This window comes from Gracilinanus agilis, chromosome 5 (assembly GCF_016433145.1).
Source record: "Gracilinanus agilis isolate LMUSP501 chromosome 5, AgileGrace, whole genome shotgun sequence".
Lineage (NCBI taxonomy): Eukaryota > Metazoa > Chordata > Mammalia > Didelphimorphia > Didelphidae > Gracilinanus > Gracilinanus agilis.
The window spans coordinates 227895926-227923175 of NC_058134.1; the positions used below are offsets into that span (position 1 = coordinate 227895926).

Below are 27250 nucleotides of genomic sequence, written 5' to 3' on the forward strand. Positions count from 1 at the left end.
AAAATCTTTATAACGAAAAACTCTGACAGGGGTCTAATCACTCAAATATATACAAGGAGTTAAAGCAATTGTATAAAACATCAAGCTATTCCCCAATTGATAAATGGGCAAGAGACATGAATAGGCGATTTTCAGGTAAAGAAATCAAAAGTATCAATAAGCACATGAGAAAGTGTTCTAAATCTCTAATAATTAGAGAAATGCAAATCAAAACAACTCTGAGGTATCACCTCACACCTAGCAGATTGGCTAAAATGACAGCAGGGGAGAGTAATGAATGCTGGAGGGGATGTGGCAAAATTGGGACATTAATGCATTGCTGGTGGAGCTGTGAACTGATCCAGCCATTCTGGCTGGCAATTTGGAATCATGCTCAAAGGGCTATAAAAGAATGCCTGCCCTTTGATCCATCCATACCATTGCTGGGTTTGTACCCCAAAGAGATCATAGATAAACAGACTTGTACGAAAATATTCATAGCTGCGCTTTTTGTGGTGGCAACAAATTGGAAAAGGAGGGTATGTCCTTCAATTGGGGAATGGCTGAACAAACTGTGGTATATGCGGGTGATGGAATACTATTGTGCTAAAAGGAATAATAAACTGGAGTAGTTCCAGGCGAACTGGAGAGACCTCCGGGAACAGATGCAGAGCGAAAGAAGCAGAGCCAGAAGAACATTGTACACAGAGACTGATATTCTATGGTAAAATTAAATGTAATGGACCTCTGTACCAGCAGCAATACAATGACCCAGGACAATTCTGAGGGATTTATGGTAAAGATGCTACCCACATTCAGAGGAAGGACTGCAGGAGAGGAAACATATAAGAAAAACAACTGCTTGAACGCATGGGTCGGGGTGGACATGATTGAGGGTGTGGACTCGAAACTACCACACCAATGCAACTACCAACAATTGGGAAATTGGTCTTGATCAAGGACACATGACAAAACTAGTGGAAATGCGCATCGGCCATGAGTGGGGGGGGGGGGTTGAAGGGGAAAGGTGGAGCATGAATCATATAACCATGTTAAAAAGGAATATTAATAAATGTTAAAAAAAAAAATCTCTTACCTTCTGTCTCAGAAGCAAATACTAAGTGTCAATTCCAAGGCAGAAGAGCATTAAGGGCTAGGCAGTGGGATTTAAGTGACTTGCCTACGGTCACACAGCTAGGAAGTATCTGAGTCCAGATCTGAATCTAGGACTTCCCATCTCTAGACCTGGTGCTCTACCCACTGAGCCAGCCACCTAGCTGCCTCTAGAAGAAGCTTTTGAATGTATTGGATATTGGCAGTTAGTAGGCATGACCTAGAAAAAGATCCAGCAAAGGTCTAAAAAAGGACTGATCAGACAGGTAGAAAGAGAACCAAGTACAGAGAAGAGGGTGGTCAGTTAAGTCAGTCTATAAATATTTATTGTCTGTGTGCAAAGCACCAGGGATACAAATATGAAAAACAAAGATAATATCCCTGCCCTCAAGAAGTTTACAATCTATGAGGGAAGATTATATACAGAAGGAAACTGAAAAAGGGGAATTTTTGTCCTCCAATCAAAGAGGGGCAGAGGGTACTGATGAGGTAGAATCAACAAAGGCTGTACAGGGGTCAAGAAGAAAGACTGAAGAAAAGGCCATTTGGTCTGACAATTAAGAAATTGCTGCTGGGGCAGCTGGGTAGCTCAGTGGATTGAGAGGCAGGCCTAGAGACAGGAGGTCCTAGGTTCAAATCCAGCCTCAGACACTTCCCAGCTTTGTGACCCTGGGCAAGTCACTTGACCCTCATTGCCCACCCTTACCACTCTTCTACCTATGAGCTAATACACAGAAGTTAAGGGTTTAAAAAAATTTAAAAAAAAAAAAAAAAAAGAAAGAAATTGCTACTAACTTTGGAGAGAACAATTTCAACTGAATGTTGTGGTCAGAAACCAGACTACCAAGAGATGAGAGGAATGAAATGACAGGAAGTGGAAGTGGAAGTACCAATTGAAGATAGCCTTCTCAAGGAGTCGCAAAAGGCACCAGAGAGAAAGGATGTAGCCTGTGAGGGTGTACGAATTAAGTGAGAATTTTTTTCAGAATAGGAGAGAAACCTGGGCATGTCTGTAGACTGTATGGAAGCAACAGAGGAAGAGTAAAGATTACTAAGAAAGTAGGCATGATAGAGAGAGGAATCTCTGGAGAAGATGGTACAGATGGGATCAGGTATGTGTGTGTAGATGGGTTTGCCTTGGACAGGAAAGCTACCTCCTCCCGTGAGACAGAAGTGGCGAAACATAGGGTGGGACATTGATGTTCAGAGGAAATGGTCCATGTCTTATTCCAACAGCAGGCTGGATAAAACTGAGGTGAAATACACTAGACCTGTGGTGTCAAATGCAATAGAAAGGGGATCCCTGCAGGCTGTATATTGACTTAGAAAACTAACTATTAACATAAGCTATGATTTTTATTTATTTTTATTAAACATTTTTCAGTTAGCTTAATCTAGTTCAGGCTGCATTCAGGAGTGTTTTAGGCCACATGAGGCCTGCAGGTCCCATTACTGACACCTTTGCACTTAACTATAAATATTATCTCTAAAAATATGAATTCACCAAACCCTAAGGCAGAGAATTTCTATCTTTGACTGCTTAGTGAAATACTGTCCCTTTAAATAGCCTAGCTAGTGGACAGCTGGGTTGAGAGCCAGGCCTAGAGAAGGGAGGTCCTAGGTTCAAATCTGGCCTCAGATACTTCCTAGCTGTGTGACCCTGGACAAGTCACTTGACCCCTACTGCCTAACCCTTTCCACTCTTCTGCCTTGGAACCAATACATAGTATTGATTCTAAGGCAAAAGCCAAGAGTTGAGCAAAAAAAAAAATTTAATTAATTTAAATAAATAAAGAGCCTAGCTAATAGGTTAAGCAACTAATGATACAATGGCTTATATTAGAGTTCTAGGGAAAGAAACATTCTCATTCTTTAAAAGCCAAAGTGAAATATATTTTCCATTTCAAAAAGTTATCAGCTAGTCTACATTGCCATAACTTTTTATTTATTTTGTATATATTTATATATATATTGTGTCCTTCAATAGAATGTAAGCTCCTTAAGGGACTTTCATTTTTGTCTTTGTAACTCCAGCAGCTAGGTAGAACAGTGAATAGAGTACTGGGCCTGGAGTCAGAAAGACTCATCTTCCTGAGTTCAAATCTGGCCACAGACATTTATTAGCTCTGTGACCTTGGTCAAGTCACCTAATTCTGTTTGTTTCAGGCTCCTCACCTTTAAGGGGAGCTGGAGAAAAAAATGATAAACAACTTCTGTATCTCTGCCAAGAAAACCCCAAACAGGGTCACAAAGAGTTAGATGTGAATGAAAATGACAGAACAACTCCAGCACCAAATGCAAGATATCCAGCATATAGTAGGTTTTTAACAAATGCTTGTTATATTCATAGCTGTGCTCTTTGTGGTGGCAAAAAATTGGAAAATGAGTGGTTATCCCTCGATTGAGGAATGGCTGAACAAACTGTGGTATATGATGGTCATGGAATACTATAAGGAATGATAATCTGGAGGATTTCTATGTGAACTGTGAGAATCTCAACTGAACTGATGCAAAGTAAAATGAACAAGAACCAGGAGAACATTGTATACAGAAAGTGAAACACTGTGGAACAATCCATTGTAATGGACTTTGCTACTAATATCAATACAACAAGCCAGGACACCTCTGAAGGACTTATAGGAAAGAATGCCATCCACACTGAGAGAAGGAACTATGGGAACAGAAATGCAAAAGAAGAACATAGGACATCACTTATCACATGTACATAGAGGTATGTGATTTGGGGTTTAGGCTTTTAAAAATCGCTCTATAGCAAAAATGAATACTATGGAAATAGGTATCAAGTGATAACATTTTTACAACCCAGTGGAACTGCTTGTTGGCTCTGGGAGGGGGAAGGAAGAAGGGAGAGAAAGAAAATGAATCATGGAAACATGGAAAAATATTTTTAAATAAACATTTTTTTAAAATTAAAAAAAATTAATAAATGCTTGTTAATTGACCGACAGTTTTACAATCATCCTGCAGTTCTCTTTTTTCATCTACACAGTACAGTAGATGCCTGGGCATTGTTATCACTCACCTTCCAGACCTGAATTACTGGAATCAAATGATCTGTTTTCAAATACATCGCTTTAATTATTTTTCCAATTCTGTGGAATTTCTAAAAACTACCTTTCTAAGCACAATGATTTTTTTCAAGTACACTATCTGCCTTCATTAACCTTACCTGGGTTGTATCAAGAAAAAAAACCTCACACCATAATTAATGACTAATAATGTCGCTCTTTAGATAATACTAGTTTCTTTCTAGATTCCTTTATGTGAGTTCTTATGTTCTGACTTATTTATTTAATGATATTCAGGAACTGAGATACAGCTGAAATGAAGACTTAAAAGAACATAACATCCAGTGGGTTATACAGTATTCATTCTTTCTGGGAACAAACCCTTACTGGAAAAAGATTTTTTTAAAAAAGATGAAAAAAAAAAGGTATATTCAAAAGCTTGATAAAATATGAAGCCGACTCAATGCCTATTCTAAGAACAGGAAAAATTAATTACTTTATGGCAGAGTCAGCTTTGGGGACTTTTCCCTTTTTCTCATTTCCTCTACAGGAAACAAGCTGAATTTTATGACTAATGCAACTCTTTGACTCCACTGTAATGGGGACAAACTGTAAGACGGTGGCTCTTGACCCCATGCTGACCCCTGGCAAAGAGCCACAAGAACAAGAGCTGGGATCCATCTCTGTTGGCTCTGGCAGTATGTATTCAGGCAAATATCCATTTGGATATCACAAAGTGAGAGTTGAAAGGGACCTGACAGGTCATCTGGTCTAAATCCCTCCCCATTCAATTCATGAATCCCCTCTAAAACATCTCAGAAAATTTCCATTTCAAACCTTGGCCCTACAGACTAGAGCTATGCAGGAAGAGTTTGACAGTGATGATACTCTGGCCTGACTTTAGACTTAGGGAGGGAGGACATGAAGAGAGGAAGGACATTTTGGCAATTTCATCCTGACCAGCCTGGATAGATGCCAAAAGAGGAATGGATAGAAATATATTATTTTAGGACTTATAAAGTCCCTAAAGACCATTTGGGGGAGGGAAGGAAACAAGTACTTATTGAGCCAGGCACTGTACAAAACACTTTATAAATATTGTCTTATTTGATCCTCACAACACTGGGAGGTAGGTGCTATTTATTATCACCATTTTATAGATAAGAAAACTGAAGGTTAAGTGACTGGCCCAGGGTCCCACAAGTTGATAAGTGTCTGGGGCCAGATATGAACTCAAATTTTCCTGCCTCCTGACCCAGCACTCTAACCACTAAGCTGCCACTTGTTTTACACATGAGGAAACTGAGGTCCAGCCACATGTCAGGGCACGATCAGATGTGGGACAAGAACTAAGACCCATGACTCCTCGAACAGGGCTTCTTCCTCTCCACCACACTGGGTTTCATCCACTCCTAGTGGCTTACCTCCAGCTCCATCTCAGAGCTCTGGAGACGGCCTGAAGAAAGACTGAAATCACAGTCCAACTCCTGAGATTATGTAAGAGTACACATGCTACAGACCAGAATAAGGAGTGCTCAATTGAGGAGTTAGGGGGAAAAAAATGAAAACACTGGTATAAATACTAACTTCCCTCATTCTGAAGAGATAAAGTGCTGATTTTTTCCCTGACCTCTTCAAGGATTAGACAACTGTTTATTTTACTCAATAAGGAAATGTGTATTGGTGCAAATAGAAGCCACAATCCCCTCTGTGTCCCCTCCCAAAATCTGGTTTCAATAAAACTTGAGTCCCCAGAATCGGTATTATTTTTCAATGTATACCTCGACACTTGGGTGGATCAGAGGTTTAGAGTTGGAACAGATCTCAGAAGCAATGGCGTCCAACCCCCAACTCTAACAGAAGAGGCACTGAGGCGCAGGGAGGAAAAAGACTTGTCTGAGATCACATAATGAATCCAGGTCCTGACTCAAAACCCAGTGTTCGGTTCATTCTGCTAGGCTATGGCCCTGTGATGTCACTGGAGTGCATACATTTTCTAATGGCACAAGTCAAGCCTTCCTCATTCTGATCTGATTATATGTTATATTATACATATTTTGTTGTTCAATCATTTCTAAGTGTCATCTCTGACCCTTCATGATCCCATTTTGGAGTTTTCTTGGCAGAGATACTGATGTGACCTGCCATTTCCTTCTTAGCTCATTTTACAGATGAGGAAACTGAGGCAAACAAGATTAAGTGACTTGCTCAGGGTCACACACCTAGTAAGTGTCTGAAGCCAGATTTTAAATCGATAAGATGACTATTCTTGATTCTAGGCCTGGTAATCTATCCACTGTGCCAGATAGCTGCAGTGAATAGAGTAAGTAGCTAGCTAGCTAGATGGATAGATGGATGGATGGATGGATAGATGGATAGATGGATGGATGGATGGATGGATGGATAGACGGATGGATAGATGGATGGATAGATGATAGATAGATGGACATCTCTCTATATAGATATATAGACACATACATATATAGTCAATAGAGTATACATATATACCTACACACATACATATAAAGATACACACACACACACACACACACACACACACACACACACACAAATACAGACTATACATATATATAGAGAGAGAGAGAAAGAGAAGGAATTCTTTTTCCCTTTAGTGAAAGGTTATACTTTAAAAGTATACCCTGTACATAAGAGCAGTCAATTCAATAAGTTTATATTTTTGAAAATAAAATGTAAACGATGAATCTTAAACTCATGCTTAGAAAAAAACTCTGAAATAATACTTGAAATTATTCAAATGAATTGTGGCATATATGTATACACATGTGTGTATACATGAATATATACAATTATGTGTATACATACACATATATACACAAACTCTTGAAATAGATAAATAGTATGACTGTCACTTGATTTAAAGTAAACCTGAAACAGAGAATTTAAAACCTTGTAGATAATCAGGAAATCATTTATTTTAGATAATCTGAAGCATCTGACTTAAGGAATTTTCTGGTGAGAATACAGCATATGTCAGATGGTGGCACCTACTGGAAAAATGTGAAGGTGCGGCCCAATTGCAGATGTCAAGGACTAAGGAGAAATAAAAACATAAAAATTAAGGAAGAATGTTTTGCTGCTTCTTTCCTCATTCCCACTTCTTTTAAGGGGTTTTCCAGTGTTTTTCTTCTCCTCATATTCCCCACCCCAAAAAGGCAAAAGAAAGAAAATGTTAGAAACATTTTCTATTGAATAAAGCAATTAAGAACAGGTGCCTATGTACTGCCATCAAGGCCTTTTATCCCTAAAATAATGGCTAAGAACATGATCTGGAATATCAGGAAATGAACCAAAGACAAGTGTTTCTTCTTAAATTACAGAGAAAGGACCTGTCCTTTTCTTGGTTTGTGATTTTTGGTGGACTTGTTTCTATCCTTCTGAGTCAACCTCAAGGGCCTTAGCCTAGGGAGACATCAAAACCAGTAGCATATTATTCTGATTATTCCAAAAGACTTGGTAGGGGAAAAAAAAGAGTTAAAAAAAATTTTTTTTGATGTTTCGTTGTTACAAAAATCCAAGAATCACAGAATTTTACAATTGAGAGGTACTTAGGTGATCATCTAGTCTAATATCTAACGAAAGAATTTACACACCACACATCCAGTAGGTAGTCAACCAGCCTCTGTTCAAAGATCTCCAATGAGGAGGAAGCCACCATCTTGAAAAACTCCTGTGGCAAAGCTTTGTTAGGAAGTTAGTCAAGTCTAAACTTTCTTCTTTGCAACTTCAACCATTTGATCTTGCCTGGTTCAGCCCTCTGAAGCCAGGTGGAACCAACTAATCATTCTTTCCTATGACAGCCCTTTAAGTTCTTGAAGACCACTCTCCTATTCCCACTATCTCCTCTTCTTGAGGCTGAACATTCCTCCTTTTAAAACCAGTCCTCATACGATGTGCACTCAAGGCCCTTCATCATCTTGGTCATCTTCCATGGAAACTCTCAAGTCCATCAATGGCCTACCTAATGGCAGCAGGATAACTGATTCCAGTATTCTGGGTGTAGTCTGACCAGGGCAGAGAAGAGTAAAACTAGCAGGCCTTCCTGAGGCCTAAAAGCATTGACTCTCTGAATACAGTCTAAGACCACATTAGCTACTTGACTGTCTTTTCCCACAGTTGACTCACAATAGTGAAAAAAAGAAAAGAAAGTTGGAACCTGTCTCCTTCTAACTCCATGAACTTCTGAATCACAAAAGAGAAGAAATAAAAACATTTATTTCTGGATAGATAAGCATTTTTTAAATTTTAGCTGCATTGGCATATTTCATAATCCACATAAATATTTATTCATCTGATGTTTTGTAGCAAAATCACATCCCCGGTATTGATAATAAAGTGAGCCTCCAGGTATGTGTTTACACTTAATTCAGAGGAGAATAACCATATATGCATATGGTCTATGAAGCTCCATGAAAGCCAGCCACCAAAATATATTTTTTCTTATTTTCCCCTCAAAATGCTAAAATAAAATTCTCATATATAGAAGCATTTAGATACTTTAAATAATTATGAGGAGGAAAAAAATGTGCTTTTCCCAAGCTGTCAAGTGAAATAAGCAGTTGTAAATATTACTATGTTATTTTTAAAAAACTTAGACACAAGTAGTCATCTTATATGTTGGATGACATTCAAAACAACTTCTTAGGTATGAATATTTTGGGGGCCAAACCTTCACTCTCAAGACTTTCCAAATGCAGATTGAGGGAAGAGATGGAAGGGTATATGCCAAGAGAGAAGAAAAGGACTTGCCCAAATCCAAAAAGGTAGTCAAAGTTAGAAAGATATTTTCCTAACTATAAACCCATTTTTCTTTTGACAATCCCACAAAACTTCCAGGAGTATTGGTATCTATTGGCAAATGGATGCTCCTGCAGCAATAGCCCTGACAGAATTTTTCATAGGATCCTATAAGGTTGCCATTGGATAGGCCTCAGAGAACACACACTCTAAATAAACAACCATGAAAGAAGAATCCTTTCTCCTTCATCCTTGACAGGTGCATATTCATCCTTTACCTGGAAACCTCTAGTGATAGTGAAGCCATTACCTACAAAATGGCCCATTCCTCTTTGAGTCACCTGGTAAAATGTTTTTATCCCTACACTGAAGTGAAATCTGCATTTCTGTATCTTCCACCCATCTTCCATCAATCACTCCTAGATCTGCCCTATGAAGCTAAGAATAATTTTAGGCTGTTTCCATAGGACAACCTTTCCAATATTTAAAGGTGGCTATAATGGTCCCTACAAACATATAAATATTTTGTATACTATATATCCAGGTTAAATATTCTATACTTTTAATCCATGCTCAAATACTATGGTCTCAAGTCTGCTCATCACTGTTGTTGCCCTCCCCTGGATTCAATCCATTTTATTCTTTTTCTTCCTAAAATTGGGCACCCAGAGTTCCAGATGTGATATGGCCAGGACCAAATACAGACCCTCCTTCTGGATATCAGAAATCTCTTTGGGAAGCCTGAGATCTCTTTGGCTTTTCTAGTCAAGTCACCATGTTCTCTTATATTGAGTTGGTAGTCCACTAAGCCCTCCAGATCTTTTTCACAAGAGCTCTTGAGTAGCCACGCTTCCCAATCTTGTATTTTTGAAGTTTATTTTTTCAGCTCAAGTTTTCTAAATTGCCCAAGTTCAAGAAAGCCAAGGCTTCATATCTGAGGTGAAACAGAACTAGTCTACAACAATTTAAAGGCGACCAGGTGGTGACCAAGTCCCTCTGGGAACTATACCCTATTGGATATAACACTATTGGATTATTCCAAAAGGCAGTGTGGACTTGGGGTAGATAGCTGGCTCAAAAGTCAGGAAACCCTGAGTTCAAGTCTGACCCTACCAAATAAGCCAGTGCCCTGGCATCTCTCTATGATTAGACATGGCAGAAAAGCCATAACCAAATCCATCAGATATAGCAGAGAAGGAGCTTGCCTTAGCTGGGAGAGGAAGCCCCTCATTGGGAGCTCCAGGCATTGATGAAACCACAGGTCCCATTAGAAAGAATAATCTGACTACTTCCCACGTACTTATTGCCTTCCTCAAGTTGTCATAAGCTATTTGACTTTGTTCCCTATTTCTGCAGACTCTAGCACAGAGCCAAACATGAAATATATACTTAATGTTTGTAGAAGTGCATCACCCTAGCTCACCCAGAAAGTCAATGGAGGAGACAGAACTTGAACTCAGGTCTATAATGACACCAAAGTCCTGGGCTTTACCAAGGTCATTTACCTTATCTTGTGTGAGTTTCCTTAAACACCTACAATTCCATCATTCTATAAATTCTTCCAAAGACTTGTGGCAAACATGATTTTTTGAAAGAGTTAATTAAAATAATATTTTTGTCTTTGGCAAAAATTTTAATATCAAAGTTAGACAAAAACTCTTGAAAACTCAAAAATCACAATTATAGTTTTGTTGATTATGTAAAAACCTAATATCTGCATATTTGGAGGCAGCTAGGTGGCAAAGCAGATGAAGCACTGAGCTTGGAATCAGGAAGACTCATCTTCCTGAGTTCAAATCTCATTTCAGACACTTCCCAGTTGGGTGACCCTGGGCAAGTCACTACACTCTGTTTGGCAGTTTTCTCATCTGTCAAATAAGCTGGAAAAGGAAATGGTAAACGACTCTGGTATCTCTGCCAAGAAAACTCCAAATGGGGTCATGAAGTGTTAGATGTGGCTGAAACAATTGAACAACAACATCTACCTATTTATTATCTGGTTTAGCTTAATTTCATACAAAGTAAATGAATTAAAATTAAAACTATTTTGAATATCAAATGAGTCATTACCTTGGATTTTGTATTTCTCCTAGAATTTCTTCCAGTTTGTCCATGAAAATAATCAAACTGTTCAATCCCTTCCCATGTGTCCTGAGAGGATCAGATGGTGATGGTGCATATCCTTTCCCTCCAAGTTCAATCATCCTAATGAATGAGGTGGCAACCTAGAAGTTAAAAGATGTTACCAAACAATATTTGGTAATTAAGTAATTAGAAAAGTTGCAGTTATAATCAAAAGATAGACATTAAGATATATATATATCTTGGTGCAAATATCTTGTATAAATATCTTGGTGCAAATATTTTTATCAGCAATACCAGTTTAAAGCAGGCTAGAGATGAGAACTAACACTAAATGGCAGAAAGCTGATCTGATAAAGACATGTTCAAAGAGCCAAGATGAAGTTAATAGAGTCAAGAGGATGCCAAGCCAGACCCAGTTGAAGATCAGAAGCAAGGGCTGGGATCTTTCCCAGAAGGGAGGGTTGTGCTAAATTAGGAGGTTTACCAGTACATAAATGCCACATTTTCATGGCTTACTCCAAGTTTTCCCAATACCCTTTCTCTGAGTGAGGGATCTCTTGCTAAGAGTTTGAGGGAGCCAGACATTTCACTGGGTTTGGTTGCTTAGGCCAGGATCTTTGCCTTTCAGCCAAGTAATCTTGTGAGTAAGACACTGGAAGAATCTATCTCCTTGTCAAAAAGGACCAGAGGTCTGCTGAGGCCAATGTAGGTGGAAATATTCTATATCTCTTGGGCTTTTTGCTATCTCCTGGGAAAAAGAGGCAAGGAGGGAAAAACAGTACAAGTAGCAGACTAGTCTTCAGAATATAAGCTCCTTGAAGGCAAAAGCAAAATATCTCACCTATACAATGAGAACAATATAAAGTCCTTTCTAGTTCTAAAATTCCATTAACCTGATTGTCTGTTCATATACTCCTGGCCAAAGAACAGAATGAAAATATTTTGGCTGCAGATAATGGAATGACAGATATGGAGCTGGAAGGATTCTCAGAGGTCATTTGGGAGAAGACCTAATTTTAGAAGTATTCATTTTAGAAATAAAGTTCTAATTTTAATTATTTGATATATACATATATATATATAATGTATAATAATTTAATAATTTAAAAAATTCAAAAATTCATTTGAGAAATAAAGAAACTGAGGTCCAAGAAGGCACTTTTACTGAATGTTACTCAAATAAGAACTTTTATATAAAGAAAGTAAAGAAAAAGCTCTTCAGAGTCTTGAGAAATTTCCTTTGGACAATGCTCAAAGAAATATGTGAGAAAGCACATATATATATATATACATATAAAATTGTTAGATTCTAATTCAGTGATGTAGATAATATGTCTTCTGAATCTCGAGAAATCTAGCCAATAGGGTACTTTAAAATAAAACAACCCCTTTATAAAAATATTACAGGAAAGTTTTAAGCCTAATGATAAAATAATTGAAGTATTTTGAAAATTCAGGTTTCCATACCAGGAAGACAGACATTTGCTTTGCTCGAGCAGCATGTTTGAGATCTGTGAAGGCTTCTCTTCCAAGTCCTCTGTCCGGAATGTTAATGATATGAGCCAAGGCTAAGTCATTCTTTGAATTCACCAGTAGGGTTAAATATGAACAGATAATTTTCCTTGCTATTAACTGTACCTGTTCAATAAAACATCAAATTATTATTTGAAGGGTTACAACCTCATAGAGGCTGAAGAAAATGGAGCCCTAAATAACTGTTTGGGAAGTAGCAGCAAATGAAGCTTTTTTTAATAGCACTTGCTCTTCTCCATTACAAGTATTCCCTTTTCTTAATCACCCAATCTGCTCCCAAAACCATTTCTTTTCTCTCTCTAACATTTTCTCTTTTGGTAAATCCTGAGCACTTTCAGTTTCAACTATTTCTCATCTAAATGTAGATCTCCATTCATATTGTTATCCCCATCTCCTTTGGACAGGCTGTTCTCCATATCTGGAATGTCTTTCTTCCTCAATCTGCCTTGAAGAATCCCTAACTTTCACCTTATTTTGTCTGGTCCCAGGCCAGTCACATCCTTCTTTCCAAATATTTCCAAGCCATGCCTCTGAACAAGTACTTTCCCCCACCCCCTCCTTTCCAACTCTAGTTTCCAATGAACAAAACAGATCTGGAAGTCAGGCAAATCTGAGTACAAATCCTGCCTCAGACTGTGTGACCTTGGGCAACTCATTCAACTTCTATTTGCCTCTGTTTCCTTATCTGTAAATTGGGGATAATAATAGCACCCACTTACCAAGGTTGTTCTTAATGGTAACCCAAAAGCATGAACTGAAAAGTGGGAGGGGAGGGATGCCCTATCTTTTAGGACATTCTCCACTGATACTTTACAATGAAAGTAGATTAACCTAGGTAAGCAAAGTGAACATCCCTGCAGAATCTTCATCCATGAGTGGCCATCAATTGATGTTCCTGGAGAATCTTTTGTGAAGGTTTGGCTAGGGATGAAGAGATTCCCAGGCAGAGGACTGGCCATTCTCTACTGAACTGAAGCCCCCAAAGCTTCATTCTTGGCTTTCAGATTCCCAACAGATGCCCATGGTCTGTGCTTCACCCTATACTTCCTGTCAGCTAAAAGCCAGATGGACAATTGCATGTTTATTTTAATCCTTTACATGGTATGTTGCATGTAATAGGCGCTCAATAAATATTTGAATGAATATCTTCATGTTTGTTTTGATGCTTTTAATTACTGCTGATGCTCTTGGTCATCATCCCTCTTGCCCTCTCAATAGTATCTGACACTGTTAACTTGTCCAGTCCTCTCTTCCAAGATAATCTCTCCTTTCTGAGTTTTTGTATCACTCCTTTCTAATTCTCTTCCTCTCTATCTTCTCCTTTTCAGTCCTCTCATTCATATCATATCCCCTACCTATGAACTGAAAAGTGGGAGGGGAGGGATGCCCTATCTTTTAGGACATTCTCCACTGATACTTTACAATGAAAGTAGATTAACCTAGGTAAGCAAAGTGAACATCCCTGCAGAATATTCATCCATGAGTGGCCATCAATTGATGTTCCTGGAGAATCTTTTGTGAAGTCCCTCTTCTCTGTCTGTCTCTCTCGCCTAGTAGTCTTAAAAGCTACTATAGGTTCAGTGATCATTTCTATGTAGCCAATATATAACACTCAGGAAAGAGACTAGGGCTATATAGCCCTAGTCTCTCTCCTGAGTTCCAATTCTGATTTACTAATTGTCTATTAGATATTTCAAACTAAATTTCCCATAGGCATCTCAAATTCAGTATCTCCAAAACAGAATTCATTCTCTTTTCCCCTAAACCCACACTAATTTTTAACTGTCTTATTAATGCTGAGAGTATTGCCATCCTTTTCATTATATTGTAACTTCTTCAACTCTTCATGCTCACTTACCCCCATCAAGCAGCATTCAGTTGACAGACCTTATAAATCCTATCAATACAGTATCTCTCACAATCACCTCTCCAATCATAAGACCACAATCCTTGTTCAAGACCTTATTACCTCTTGGCTAGATTATTATGATAGCCTCCTAATTAATTAGTCTCCACCCTCCTTAAGTTCCAAATCTCTTCCTTCTCTAATCCATTCTCCATTCTCCATATAAATGCCAAAATGATTTTTCTTAGGTACAGATCTGACCATGTCACTCCTCTATACAATAAACCTCCTACACGAGGCCTTACTTGATCCCCTGAAATGCTAGTGTTTCCCTCCTAAATTACCTGTCATTTATTTTGCATGAATTTATATGCATAAGTATTTCATGAGTCTCCCCCTACAGAATGTAAGTTTCTTAAGGACAGGCCTTAGTTAGTTTTTATCTTTGTATCCATATGTGGTACAGTGACAGACAAATAATAGGCATTTAATAAGTGCTTATTAAGTGGTAGATTGGTTGTTTGGTTATAATTTTTCTAGTATTTGGTTTGGATTCATAATTTTTTGTTTTTTGTCTTCCATCTCAAATTGTATTTTTTTTTAAAAATCATTACTTTCTACCTTAGTAACAACAGAAGGGCAAGGTTAAATGACAGATCTGAAGATAAGTCCTCGCAACTCCAGGGCTAATATTCTTTCCACTATGCCACCTACCTGCCCAAATTGAGGTTTTTTGATATTTTTTAAGCCAACACGTGATCTTATTGATCTACTAATCAAATGGGATAATATTTATAAACCACTTAACACAGTGCTTGACACACAGCTGTCAAATAAATGCTTGTTCTCTTCACCAACCCACTCTCTTCCCTAGCAAACAATAAAAAGAAATGCAATTCCTAAATGGCTTTCTAAAAATTATTCAACTTTACAACCATATTTAGAAACTGGAAGGTTGGATAACCCATATTACTTAAGAGTAATATGCTTGAAAACGCCAATTTTGGTTTGGAGATATTACAGGAGGCAAGATATTCATCTATTTTTACACTCTGATCTTAAAAGAATTTTGAAATAATAGGTAACACTTGTAAAGAATTATAATGCAAAAGGTTAAATGTTAAATAAACTTTTTAATTCATTCTATGTAACTCTTATCTATTAAGCCATTTGCATCCCTCTGACGTCTAGAAGAAGTATTCAATTTGACGAAAAATCTAACTCAGCAAGGCGAGTGAAAGCTTTTGGTTTTTAGTAACTTTACTCTATTTTTTCTATATTTAATATAATCTGGTTCCCATTTTGTTACCTATCCTAGTTTTCCCTCCACCAAAATAAGGAGTAATCATTTCAGATGTACCAGTTCTTTGCTGGGTATAAGACTGGGACTTTAATTCCCACATTTACAACTTGCTTGCTAGGGTTGGCACGTTTTTTTCCTGACTTGTGGGCCTGGGCAAACTTGAAGGAAAAATATCTTGGATTCTTTACAGTTAGAGTCATTTTGACTTCTGTCTACAGTTGGAGCGCTCTCCCTTTCATTATGGTCAAATAACATGGCAGTTATGGTTCCCTGGCTGTTGTATTCTCAAGTGGGTTGAAGAGGCACTCTCAAAAAGCATTCCATAGAAGAAGAGCTCTTTGGACCAGAAGAAATGGCATATATTGGAAAAATCCACAAGATTAGAGTTTTTCTGAAGATACCAAAAGTAAAAATATCTCTTATTTGTTTTTGTGAAATGGATTGATTCCACTGGTCTCAAAAAACATTTCCAAAACTTATTTTGATATTGAACACTTTTACCAAGGTTTTTTCCTTTGTTCATTCCTTTACTCCCCACTTAATTCTTATAGAATAAAACCAATCTTTGTGCCAATTTGTGAATAATACATAAGGGAGAAAATAGAACAGAGCTAGCAAAACTATGGGGGGAAGAAGCAATTGTGAGTCTTTTTTCCAGTTCTGTATTTGTTGTTTCAGGATTTCCATACCATTAATTTAACCTAACTAAAGTATACAAATGCATGTATGGAAGCACATATGCACACATAGATACACAGACACAGACACAGAAACAGACAAACACACACGGCCATTCCATCTGGAAATACTAACCTGAATATAGTAAATCTCTTAGGTATCTATTGTCAAAAGTAACTAAAAGACTACCTCAGACATTAAGTGTACTTCTAAGGCTTTCTGTGAACATTTTGTGACAAGAAACTGTAAGTTTTGCAGTTTTCTTTTTGGAAAATCAATGAAAAAAAGGCATAATTACTAATATGTACTAACATACTTACTAATAATATACTTTAACTTCAGTTTAAAAAATAATAAAGACTCAAAATAATGGCTAATTAGTAAATTAAATCATCTTAGAAAAAATATAAGTAACTTAAAATGTAAAAAGAATGGATTAATATTATAGTACTATCGATATTTCTTCTTTTTCTTTTTTTTTTTAACCCTTGTACTTCGGTGTATTGTCTCATAGGTGGAAGATTGGTAAGGGTGGGCAATGGGGGTCAAGTGACTTGCCCAGGGTCACACAGCTGGGAAGTGGCTGAGGTCGATATTTCTTGAAATACTATGACTATGAACCTCCAAAGGAGATCCAGGCCTTCATGAGGCTTTTAACATTATTTTGGCTAGAGCTAATGGGGGAAAAAAGTGAACTGAACTGGAGAGGAAAAAAACATTTCACTCCATTTTCTATGATTTGTCTTTTGGCTACCTAAGCTGATTCATTTTTTAAAAAGAAGAAAAAATGAATGAAGATCGACTCTTACCAAGACCATACTGGTCCATCAATATAAATATCTTTGACAAACATTGCTCATGGACAATGATCTGAGGCCAAAATTGAACAGGAGAGAGTGGACTAGATGGCTTTTGGGAAACTAGATAGTAGTTTCAATGAATGCGAATTTCTACTTGAAATAAAAGCCACTGTTTTTACAATCAATATCCTTCTGGTGATGTTTTGTTACTGTCAGTCACTGAACAACCACCATCCCTAAAGTATTAAAGAAAATCATCCAGAAAGCAAAGAGGATACACATGATAGGTACAAATAGGCTGCAACATCTATTTGTAAAGAATTGCACTCAAATGATGGGAAGGATGTCAGAGAGATAGATGCCTAGATAAGAAGATGAATTGGACATATAAAGAAAAGTCCAGGGATTCATAGTGTCAGGAGATCTAAAGGAAGGCTCTCAGTACTTTGGAGAGATCCCCTGAGGAGGATATATGGGAAGACAAAAGTTACACAAGATAAAACGGTCTGGACAGGCTGCCATTATCACTGAAGGGAATACCTATAATCAATAAGATAATAGATTCATCTAAGTATCCAGGCATTGTTTATATGGTAAGCAATATTACTGGAGCTCATATCTTTGACTCATCATTTATCTTACATCAAAACCACCTTCAATAAAAAAGACTAATAAAATTGTTGATCTATCCATTGTCACATGAATTTCCCTGTGAAAAGTTTATCTAATTAAGCCTCATGCCCTCTTCTGTTCTGCTTTGTATATGGAAATGCTCATTTTATTTGGTGTTTGTTAAGATAAGAATAAAAAATAAAATTTTAAGGAGAAAAATGTCTTCCTAAGAGGAGTCTATGAGGTGATGTTTGTAAATGGAAAATATCTGGATGCTCCAACTAAGTAAGTGCACCTTGGAATCTCAATACCATTCTTACTAGTAAGAGTACCCTCCAGTCACCTTACCTCAGATCCTTCTTTCTCACCATCCACTTGTTACAGACAGAGACCATGAGGATCCTGGTCATTCCCTCTACCATCAACATTTGCAAACGAAGTTATTGGAGGTCATGAAATTCAACCCCCTAAAAGGAACTGAATCTTAGAGAGGGTAAATGTCTTGCCCAACGTCCTAAAGCTAATAAGTGAGACAGGCAGGATATGAACCCAGGCCTATCTGTCTGACTCCAAATCTAGCATTCTTAAATACTAGTGTTTCAAAGATCACATTTGACTAATCCAAGTTTCTCAGTACCTTTTTATTATTTAAGTGGCATTTACTGATTGGAGAAGATGATCCAGAAAGATTCGTATCTTCATCAGATACACATGATCTGCTGGATAAGAAATTCAATAGTTGTACCTGCAAATAAACACACAAGATATAATAAATATGTTCAAGGGACTAAAAGGTTTTAAGTAAGGACAAAGATCTATCAGAGGTTTTTCCCATGGTATTTCTACTTGCAGAACCACAGCATTCCCAAAAACTTATTTCATCTCTCTATTATTACAAATGAGGAAGTCTAAGGCTTAAGATAACTGAGTGACTTGCCCAAGTACACACTCGTACTATTCCTTATACAAATTACAATCTGGGGCCTAATTAGCTACAAACACAAACAAACCAAAATACAATCATTAATTATGTTTAATTTAGATGAATATAGAAAAAAGCAACTACAAACATAACCAAAAACTGTAGGAAAATTTTCATTCTGGAATGCATTTTATGCCTATTTAAATTGGATTGTAGTTAATGTTCTTGGAAGTCATGTCACTTCAGATAAAAGAATAGCTACACTATGAAGTTTTAATCCAGCAGCAGCTTAAAAATTGTCCTATTTAGTACTTCTTTTCCCACTACTTAGCTTTTCCTAATTCTTCACTAGGACTCAAAGATAGAGCAGAACTGTTTTTTCAGGTGAGAGGGATCCAGGAGAGAAAAGTAAAGTCATATCTAGTGAGTAATGCCAGAATAAAACTGAACTGACACAATCCATGTCAATTTATCTTTTTATTTTTTATTTTTTCTCAATTCAGTTTTATTTTCAACTCCAAATTCTTTCCCTCCACTCCCACTGAGAAAAGCAAGAAAAATAAAAGCCATTACAAACATATACATATATGTGTATATGTCGATATGTTTGTATGAATTCCAGCAAAATCAATTCCTGTATTTGCCATGTATGAAATCAAAACAAAAACATATACCTCAGTCTATGAAGGTATCATCTCTCCATCTGGAGGTTGGGAATATATTTCTTCATAAGTCCTCTGAAATTGTATTGATGAGCATTCTTAAGTTTTTTTAAAGTTGTTTGCCTTTGTAATATTGCTATTATTGATCTCTTGGTTTTGTTCACTTCACTTTGCAACAGGTCAAACAAATCTTTCCAGGCTTCTCTGAAACCTTTCTCTTCATCATTTCTTACTGCATGGTAGCATTCCATCACATTTAAATGCCATAAGTTGTTCAGCCATACCCACTGATAAACACTCCACCAGTTTCCAATTCTTTGCCACCACAAAGAGAGCTGCCCTAAATATTTTTGTATATATCAGTTCTTTTCCTTTGTCTTTAGTCTCATTGGGATTTAATAACTTGGGGGCAGAGTTCCAAATTGCTTTCCAGAATGGACTGACCTATTAACAGTTCCACCAGCATTCATGTGCCTATTTCCCCACAGCCCCTCCAGCATTTGTCATTTTCCTTTTCTGGCATCTTAGTCAATCTGATCCATGTATGGTGATATTTCAACACTGTTTTAATTTGAATTTTCCTATTAATTAATTATTTATATCATTTTTCAAAAAACTACCTATTATTTACTCTGACCAACTGGGGAATAGATCTTATTTTTATAAATTTGATTGAATTTGTTAGTGAATGATTGCATTCAAATTGTAGAAAAGATGTTAGAAAGATGGATGCCATACAGTTCTATCTCTTGGAAATGCGGCTTTTATCAAGAAACTTGCTAGAAAGAATTTCCCCCTAAATTTCCTGCTTCTCTTCTAATTTAATCAGCATTCGTTCTATTTGTGAAAACACTTTTTCCATTTTATGTAATCAAATTATTCATTTTGCCTCTGATGAACCACTAGAATTCTTTTTTTGGTCATGAACTCTTCCCCTATCCATGGATCTAACAAGTAAATTCTTCCACATTCCTCTAATTTGTTTATACTATTATCTTGATACATGGTGAGATGTTTCTGCCTGACTACTTTCCAATTTTCCCAAAATTTTTCTTTGGATAGTGAGTTTTTGCCCCAATAGCTGGGATCTTTGAGTTTTTCAAACTCTATTCTACTGTGCTCCTTTGCTTTATATATTGTACGTTTAATCTGTTCTACTGATCAAGCTCTCTCTTACCTAATAGTAAATTATTTTGATTGTTATGGCTTTGAGTATAGTTTGAAATCTCATCTTGGTGGATCCCCCTTCCTTCCTACTTTCTCCCCTTAATTCCCTTGATATTCTTGACCTTTGGTTCCTCCAGATGAAATTTATTATTTTTCCTAGTTCTGTAAATTGATTCTTTAATAGTTTGACATGGCACTGAATTAATATGTTAATTTGAGTAGTAATATAATGTTTATTAAATTGGCTTAGTCTACCCCATGAGCAATTAATATTTTTCCAATTATTTCGGTATTTTTTATTTGTATGAAAAATTTTAGAATTGTTATAAAGTTCCTATGTATGTCTCAACACATACATAGGTAGACTCTGTCTTAACACACATAAGGCAGACTCTCAAGTATTTTATATTTTTTATAGTTATTTCAAACGAAATTTCTTTTTCTATTTCTTCTTACTGGATTTTGTTGGTGATATACATAAATGTACATGATTTTTGTTGATTTATTTTATATTTTTTTAGTTTTGCTGAAATTGTTGCTTGTTTTAGTTTTTTAGATATCTTTGTAGGGTATTTCAGGTATACTCTCGGGGGCAGAGCCAAGATAGCCCCTGAGTAGCAGGAACTTTCTAAATCTCCTTCCAACCAATCAATACGAAGTGTCTCAAAAGGATAGAAATCAAAATCAGATGATTAAAGGGATTCTCCCACAGGACATAGCCTTAAAGGTAGGCAGTGTTTGGGAATTTTCATGCTATAAGGGGGCAAAACTTCATTTATCAAAGCTCAAGCTGATCAGCCCTCCCCCACACCATCTACCACATCAGAGTCAGAGTGAGGACCACGTAGCCTCTAAATTCGCTGGGGCTGGCTGACACTCACCCCTGAGGGCAGTGCAAGACCTTGGCATCGAGACTTGGGATTCCAGGCTGAAGAGCATGGAGCCTGGGCAACAGAGCACAGAGACTGGGCAGAAACAAGGCTGGCCACAACAGAGGCAGCAGGGACTGGAAAAATAGCCTCAGGGCAAAACGCTTTAAAGTACACTACACAAAGAACTGCCTGGAAGATACTACCAAGATAAAGCTCTGGGAGACAGAAGCTAAGAAAGCAATGTCCACCAACATGCAGGAACCACAAGCAGCAAAAAAAAAGCTTTTGATCCTGGATAATTTCTGTGGAAATAAAGAGCAAAGTACAGAAGCAACAGTAGAGAGTGACAAACAAATACATTCAAATTTCTAAGTATACTATCATATCACCTGCAAAAAAGTGACAATTTTGTCTCCTCTTTGTCTATTCTTGTTCCCTTAATTTCTTTTTTCTTATCTTATTTTTAGTATTTAAAATACTTTAAGTTTTAAGCTTTAAGTATTGTTTGAATGTAAGCAAAAGCTCATTATAAACCTGACTGTACCATAGGTTTTGTTCAATCCTCAGTGGTTACCTCAGTTTACCAATTTGTACTATGAACTGAAACTTATAATTGATGAGCACTATGCTAAAGGCACAGTGTCTCAATTCTTGGGATTTATTGATTAGCATTTGAAGGGATACCAAATGATATGTTTATTTTTATGATGGTAACAGAGTCAGAGAAAGTGAAGAGGTATGTTGTGTTGGAATACAGAAGAAGGAGAGACTTGATTTAATGTCTTGAGTATGCAGATTTTTGATGGTGAATGGAAGTTGTATTCTGCTTTTTAAGCAGAGGGTTTTGAGGGGAAAAGAGAGAGGGAGAAGGAGAGAGAAGGAGAGGTGAAAGAGAACAGATAGGGAAATGAAAGAGAATAGATAGATGTTCTACTCATAACTGGATCCTTGATCTAAGGATAATTTCCAAAATTATGCATGTGGTGCATGTGGTGTTGGAAAAATCACAAATGATTCTGGAATTTCTCTGGAAAGTTACCCTGAAGAGATTCCTGTATGACCTTGTCTTAGTCTTTCAGATGGCCTAGGTCTAGGAGACAATACAGCCCTGATTTATATTTACTATGGAGCTAATCAATCCAGCACTTCTGTTCCTTAATTCAGGTTTTGTGACTAAAGTGTGATATGTTAATTATTGCCAAAATATGTAAGAATAACTGAGTTATCAGCCTGGTAGGGATGTGAAAGGCTTGTTTGAGGATATGGAAATTGTTTTCAGACAGCTGCTTAGCAGAATTTCTCTGAACTGTAATGGGTAAGACTTGTCTTTTAAGGAAAGAGAAGGCTTCTGGGATCCAATGGTGATGTAGTATGTAAAAGACAGAGAACGTTCTGTGATGATTATAGAGGCAATTCTAGGGCTCAACCTGGACTGGACCTCTTCTGACCATCTAGGCTACTAATCCTTGAGTGACACAACGATGGCATGAGCCAGTGACAGCTTTGGCCTGCACATGGAGCCCCCTCACTAAGTGTCCCTTGGGACATGAGGAAATGCTTTCCCTCTCTGCCTTCTCTTTTGGAGCAAGTTCCCATAATCAGCACTTAATGCAAATTATAAAATTAATGTTTCCATCTCCCCAAACAACCTATTAGGTTAATAAGTGAAAATTATCAAATTATTAGGGAACATACTTTGATAAGTAGGTGAAGTTTAGTAATAAATGACTTGTAGCTTACAGCCTTAATTTACCACAACTGAAGTTTGGATCTTGAGCATGGAAATAACCCAAAGCTTTCTGGATTTCCTCCAGAATCTGGGATAAAGAAATTTATCTGAAAAATATTGCTATTCAAGTATTTATAGATGCCATATTAATGTGAGCTTTGCAAAAGGATATTCTTTAACAGAAACATCACATACTATCTCTGCAAACAACTTAGGAATCAAATTTCCTAAAAGGATCAATTCCTATCAGAGGATGATGTCTAGAGAGAAAATCTGTTGGCAAAGATACCCAAATGTTAATGTTTAATATCAGTTTCTATTGTGCTAATTTTCTCTCTTTATATCTGGTGTTCTAGTTTTTGCCCCAGTCCTGGGTTCTAAACTTCTGCCTTAGGGATGGACACTCCCCCTTGTGACCTGTCTGCCGGTCTAGGGAAACAGTCTCTGGTCTCCCAGCCTTCAAGACCCTGGCATTCACTGCAGAGATGCCCCTGAAGACCCTGTGCCCACAACTCCTCCTCCTCCTTCCTCCTCTCAGGAATTCTACGTCCCTTATCAGCTTGAAGAAGCTACAAAAGATTGAAACCATCATCCCTCTTCCCTTAGATATTTGGAGGAGGGGGGAGACGGCATGGGACATTGTGGGACATTGTACCCCGAGACAGCATAGAACATTGTACCCCCTTAGTGAAAAGTTTTTCAGGCAAACTATAGGCAGGAAAATTTCTTTGCTCCCACTATGTGCCCTTACCTGCCTAAATAGACTAGTGACCTTTGTCAAAGATCGTATTAGCACTGTACAGCTTATGACCCTAAAACAACAATATCAATCCCCTTTCAACCCACCCAGGAATCCCACATGATGATACTAACACATCAGTTTGAGGATGATTCCTCAAAGGTTCATTAAAAGAAGTGGGGAATGATAGGCCTGGGAAGCCAATTGAGCCCCAAATAATAAGAGCTGATACAAACAAGCAGCATCTGCAGGATAACAGCAGCAACATCTACTGAATGACAGGAAGACCCCCAACCAGTAACATCTGCTGAACGAATGACAGGAAGACCCTCAAACAACAGCATCTGCTAATAAAAAAAACAACAAACATCCAGTCCCCAAGTTCTCAAACCATATAAGCTGGCTAAGCCCCTCATTCAACGTTCCATTTGCCTTGGAGGTTGTGGAACCCAAGCTTGAGCTTGCAATAAAACAGTACCTCTTGCTTTTACATTATCTAGTGTGCCTCCTAATTTGGGAAATCAGAACCAGGCCAAACAGTATAAACTAAATCAGACTATTCATGGCCTTTGGGAAGGAGGGAGGGTAGGAAAGGAGAAAACCAGAATTCTAAAATGTCAAAAAAAAATTTGTTAAAAAAATGTTTCTATATGTAACTGAAAAAACTATTTTTAAATTGGGGGGAAAATGTAAAAATAAAACAAAATATGTGTTAGTCTAACTTGAGCTAATTTTTCCTGTATTGTCTTATGTAATATCATTTGGGGCTATTCCCAATACAGTGATAGGCAAACTTTTTAAAGAGGGGGCCAAAGGAAAGGAAATGCTCATCTGTCAGTCTGTTTCTAAGGCAACTCTTTCGAAGTTTCATTGTATTTGTCAGATTAGGAATAATGTCCTGCCACCTCATAGAACCTTTTAGGGGGCCGCATCTGGCCCACAGGCCATAGTTTACCTATCACTGCTACCAATGGTGTGGTGAATTGTTCCCGTAGTAGGTATAATCTATCAGTGAGAGCAATTTAAACCATCTTGAGTTTGCTAATTATATTAGCTAATTGGTAAGGGTTCACTTCTGCCTCTACCTCCAAATCAGCTGCCTTGTCTTACTAAGAAAGGCTCATCTATAAGCCTGTCTCAGTGACTGGTGAATCCCTGCCCATAACTGTATTGATTACTTTCTTTTTGGATTGCTCTTGGCCTGCTCTACTACCACTTCAATGGTTTTTTTCATGGGTTCCTTCCTCTTTCCTTTTCTAGCTACCCTTTATGAATTGCCATGAGAATACAAACTACTTGAAAATAGGGACAATCTTTTCTTCTTTGTTTTTTTTTTGGTTTTAGCCTCCAGCACAGAGTCTGGCCTATGGCTAGTGCTTCATAAATGCTTTACCTAACAATGGAATTGAAATGAAAATAATTGATGGGCTGAGTAATAAAGAATGAATCAGATCAAAACTGAGACCTAGGAGAAAAGCTGCTACTCAGCTAAAGAAAAGAGAACAAGAGCTAAGGACAGACAATACTCACTAGATGAGACTTGTCACTTCCTCAAGGAGAGTTCAGCCAGAACTAGAGATCAAAGCAAAATGGAATGAAGACAGTTATCTCAGGGAACCAAGGATAGGGAGTTGGACCGAGAACAAGCTAGACTCAGAAACCAGAAGATTTTTTTCTTACTTGTGCTTAAATGTGAAAGGAGCATAAAGATAGAACTTGCCTACATTATATAGCTGATGGCCAAAGTCAACTCTCAGATGTCAGTAAGACTAGTCTGTAGTAGCTACACAAAGTTTCAGGGGAAGAACCAAGAGAAGCCCTGAGCTCTGTCCATGAACACCTCAGTCATTTTGGACAAGTCATTTTGGACAAGTCATTTAGGCCTGCTTCCTCCTCTACAAAATGAAGCAGTTGGAAGAAATGTTTTCTCTCTTCTTGCAGTCCCATCCTTTCTAGTTGGGTCTCCTAATATTATCACAACTCAATCTGGGTAGTTAATGGTCTGCAGGGCAAGGCTATGAACTTCAAAGAAATGGAACACAGACTTTTCCACTCTGGTCCACTTACACTAAGCCCAGTCTCTATCATTTCCACCCATTATGCCTATTTCTGCTTTCTGGGGTCAACCTGAAAGAGACCAATCCCTTTTTCACAGAATAGTCCTTGACATTCTTGGAGGAGGGCATCATACCCTAACCTAACCTCCCCTTCCTATATTCTCAAGTCTTCTCAGTCAATCATGTTTTTTAATTACCTCCTATGTGTCAGGAATAGTCTTTATTCCCTATAACATTTTGGTTGTTTTCCTCTGGTGCAAGGATAGAGTGCTAGGCCTGGAGTGAGGAAGAATTGAGTTCAAATCTGGCCCTGCTCAGCTACTAGATGTGTGACCCTAGACAAGTCATTTACCCTCAATCTGCCTCAGTTTACTTATCTGTAAAATGGGGATAATAATAGTCACTTTCTTTTAGGGTTGTTCTGACAATAAAACCAGACAATATTTGTAAAGCGCATTGGAAACTTATTATTAATATTAACTTGTCAGTAGTTTTACTAAAACACAATGTTCAGAAATGAACACAGTAGGGCAGATATCGGTTGACCAATGGAATGATTGCTTCCCTCATTCTGGGAACTGTATCTCTACTAATGTATATATATATATATATATATATATATATATTTTAGTTTTTTACATTTATTTTTATTTAGATTTATATACATATGTATCTGTATCTATGTACATATACATATATGCACACATATATGAATGTGTATGTGTGTATATGTATATATCCAAATATATTTTACTCCAAAGTAAAACCATTAGTATATATATATAGCATGTCTATTTTATGTGCATACATATTATATACACATATGATACCTTATATATGCATTTTATATATATATATGTATATATATATGCACTCACTATATCACAATTCACTTATTGTGGCTTCATTGTATCGCAGGTTTTTAAAAATATATATATATCTAATTCTGTTATTACAGAGTTTTCACTATATCACGGGATTTTGAGGATGAATACCATATTGTAACAATGAAAATGCAGTACACCACTACATGTACCACTTGTGCAAGTTTTCCATTGTGAGATTGTACACTATTGGCTGATGGAATGAAAGGCGACCAACTACAGTACAGTGCTATGTTCTGTATTCTGGGCACTGATTGGCTCAGTGTTTATAAGGGTGTGGTAAAGGTTAATAAGAGTGTAGAAAAGGTTTATAGGAGAGTGGGAAGGGTTTATAAAGCCTTAAAAAATATATAAATAATAAAATAAATATAACACTGCTACTTTGTGGCTTTCCACCTATCGTGGGGGTCTCTAGAATGTAACTCCCATGATAGGTGAGATATATGTGTGTGTGTGTGTGTGTG

The 27250-nt window shown here is 37.3% G+C and overlaps 1 protein-coding gene across 1 annotated transcript in view; it reads right to left on the reverse strand.

Moving 5' to 3' along the window:
- LOC123250109 (PARP1 binding protein) overlaps nt 1-27250 on the reverse strand; it is a 60688-nt gene that overhangs the window by 30797 nt on the left and 2641 nt on the right. Inside the window, exons 3-7 of the mRNA XM_044679146.1 lie at nt 24078-24192; nt 21387-21511; nt 18392-18499; nt 12450-12620; nt 10968-11122 (exon numbers count right to left, since the gene is read on the reverse strand). Of these exons, the coding sequence (XP_044535081.1) occupies nt 10968-11122; nt 12450-12620; nt 18392-18499; nt 21387-21511; nt 24078-24192 (674 nt within the window). The remainder of the gene's footprint in view (nt 1-10967; nt 11123-12449; nt 12621-18391; nt 18500-21386; nt 21512-24077; nt 24193-27250) is intronic.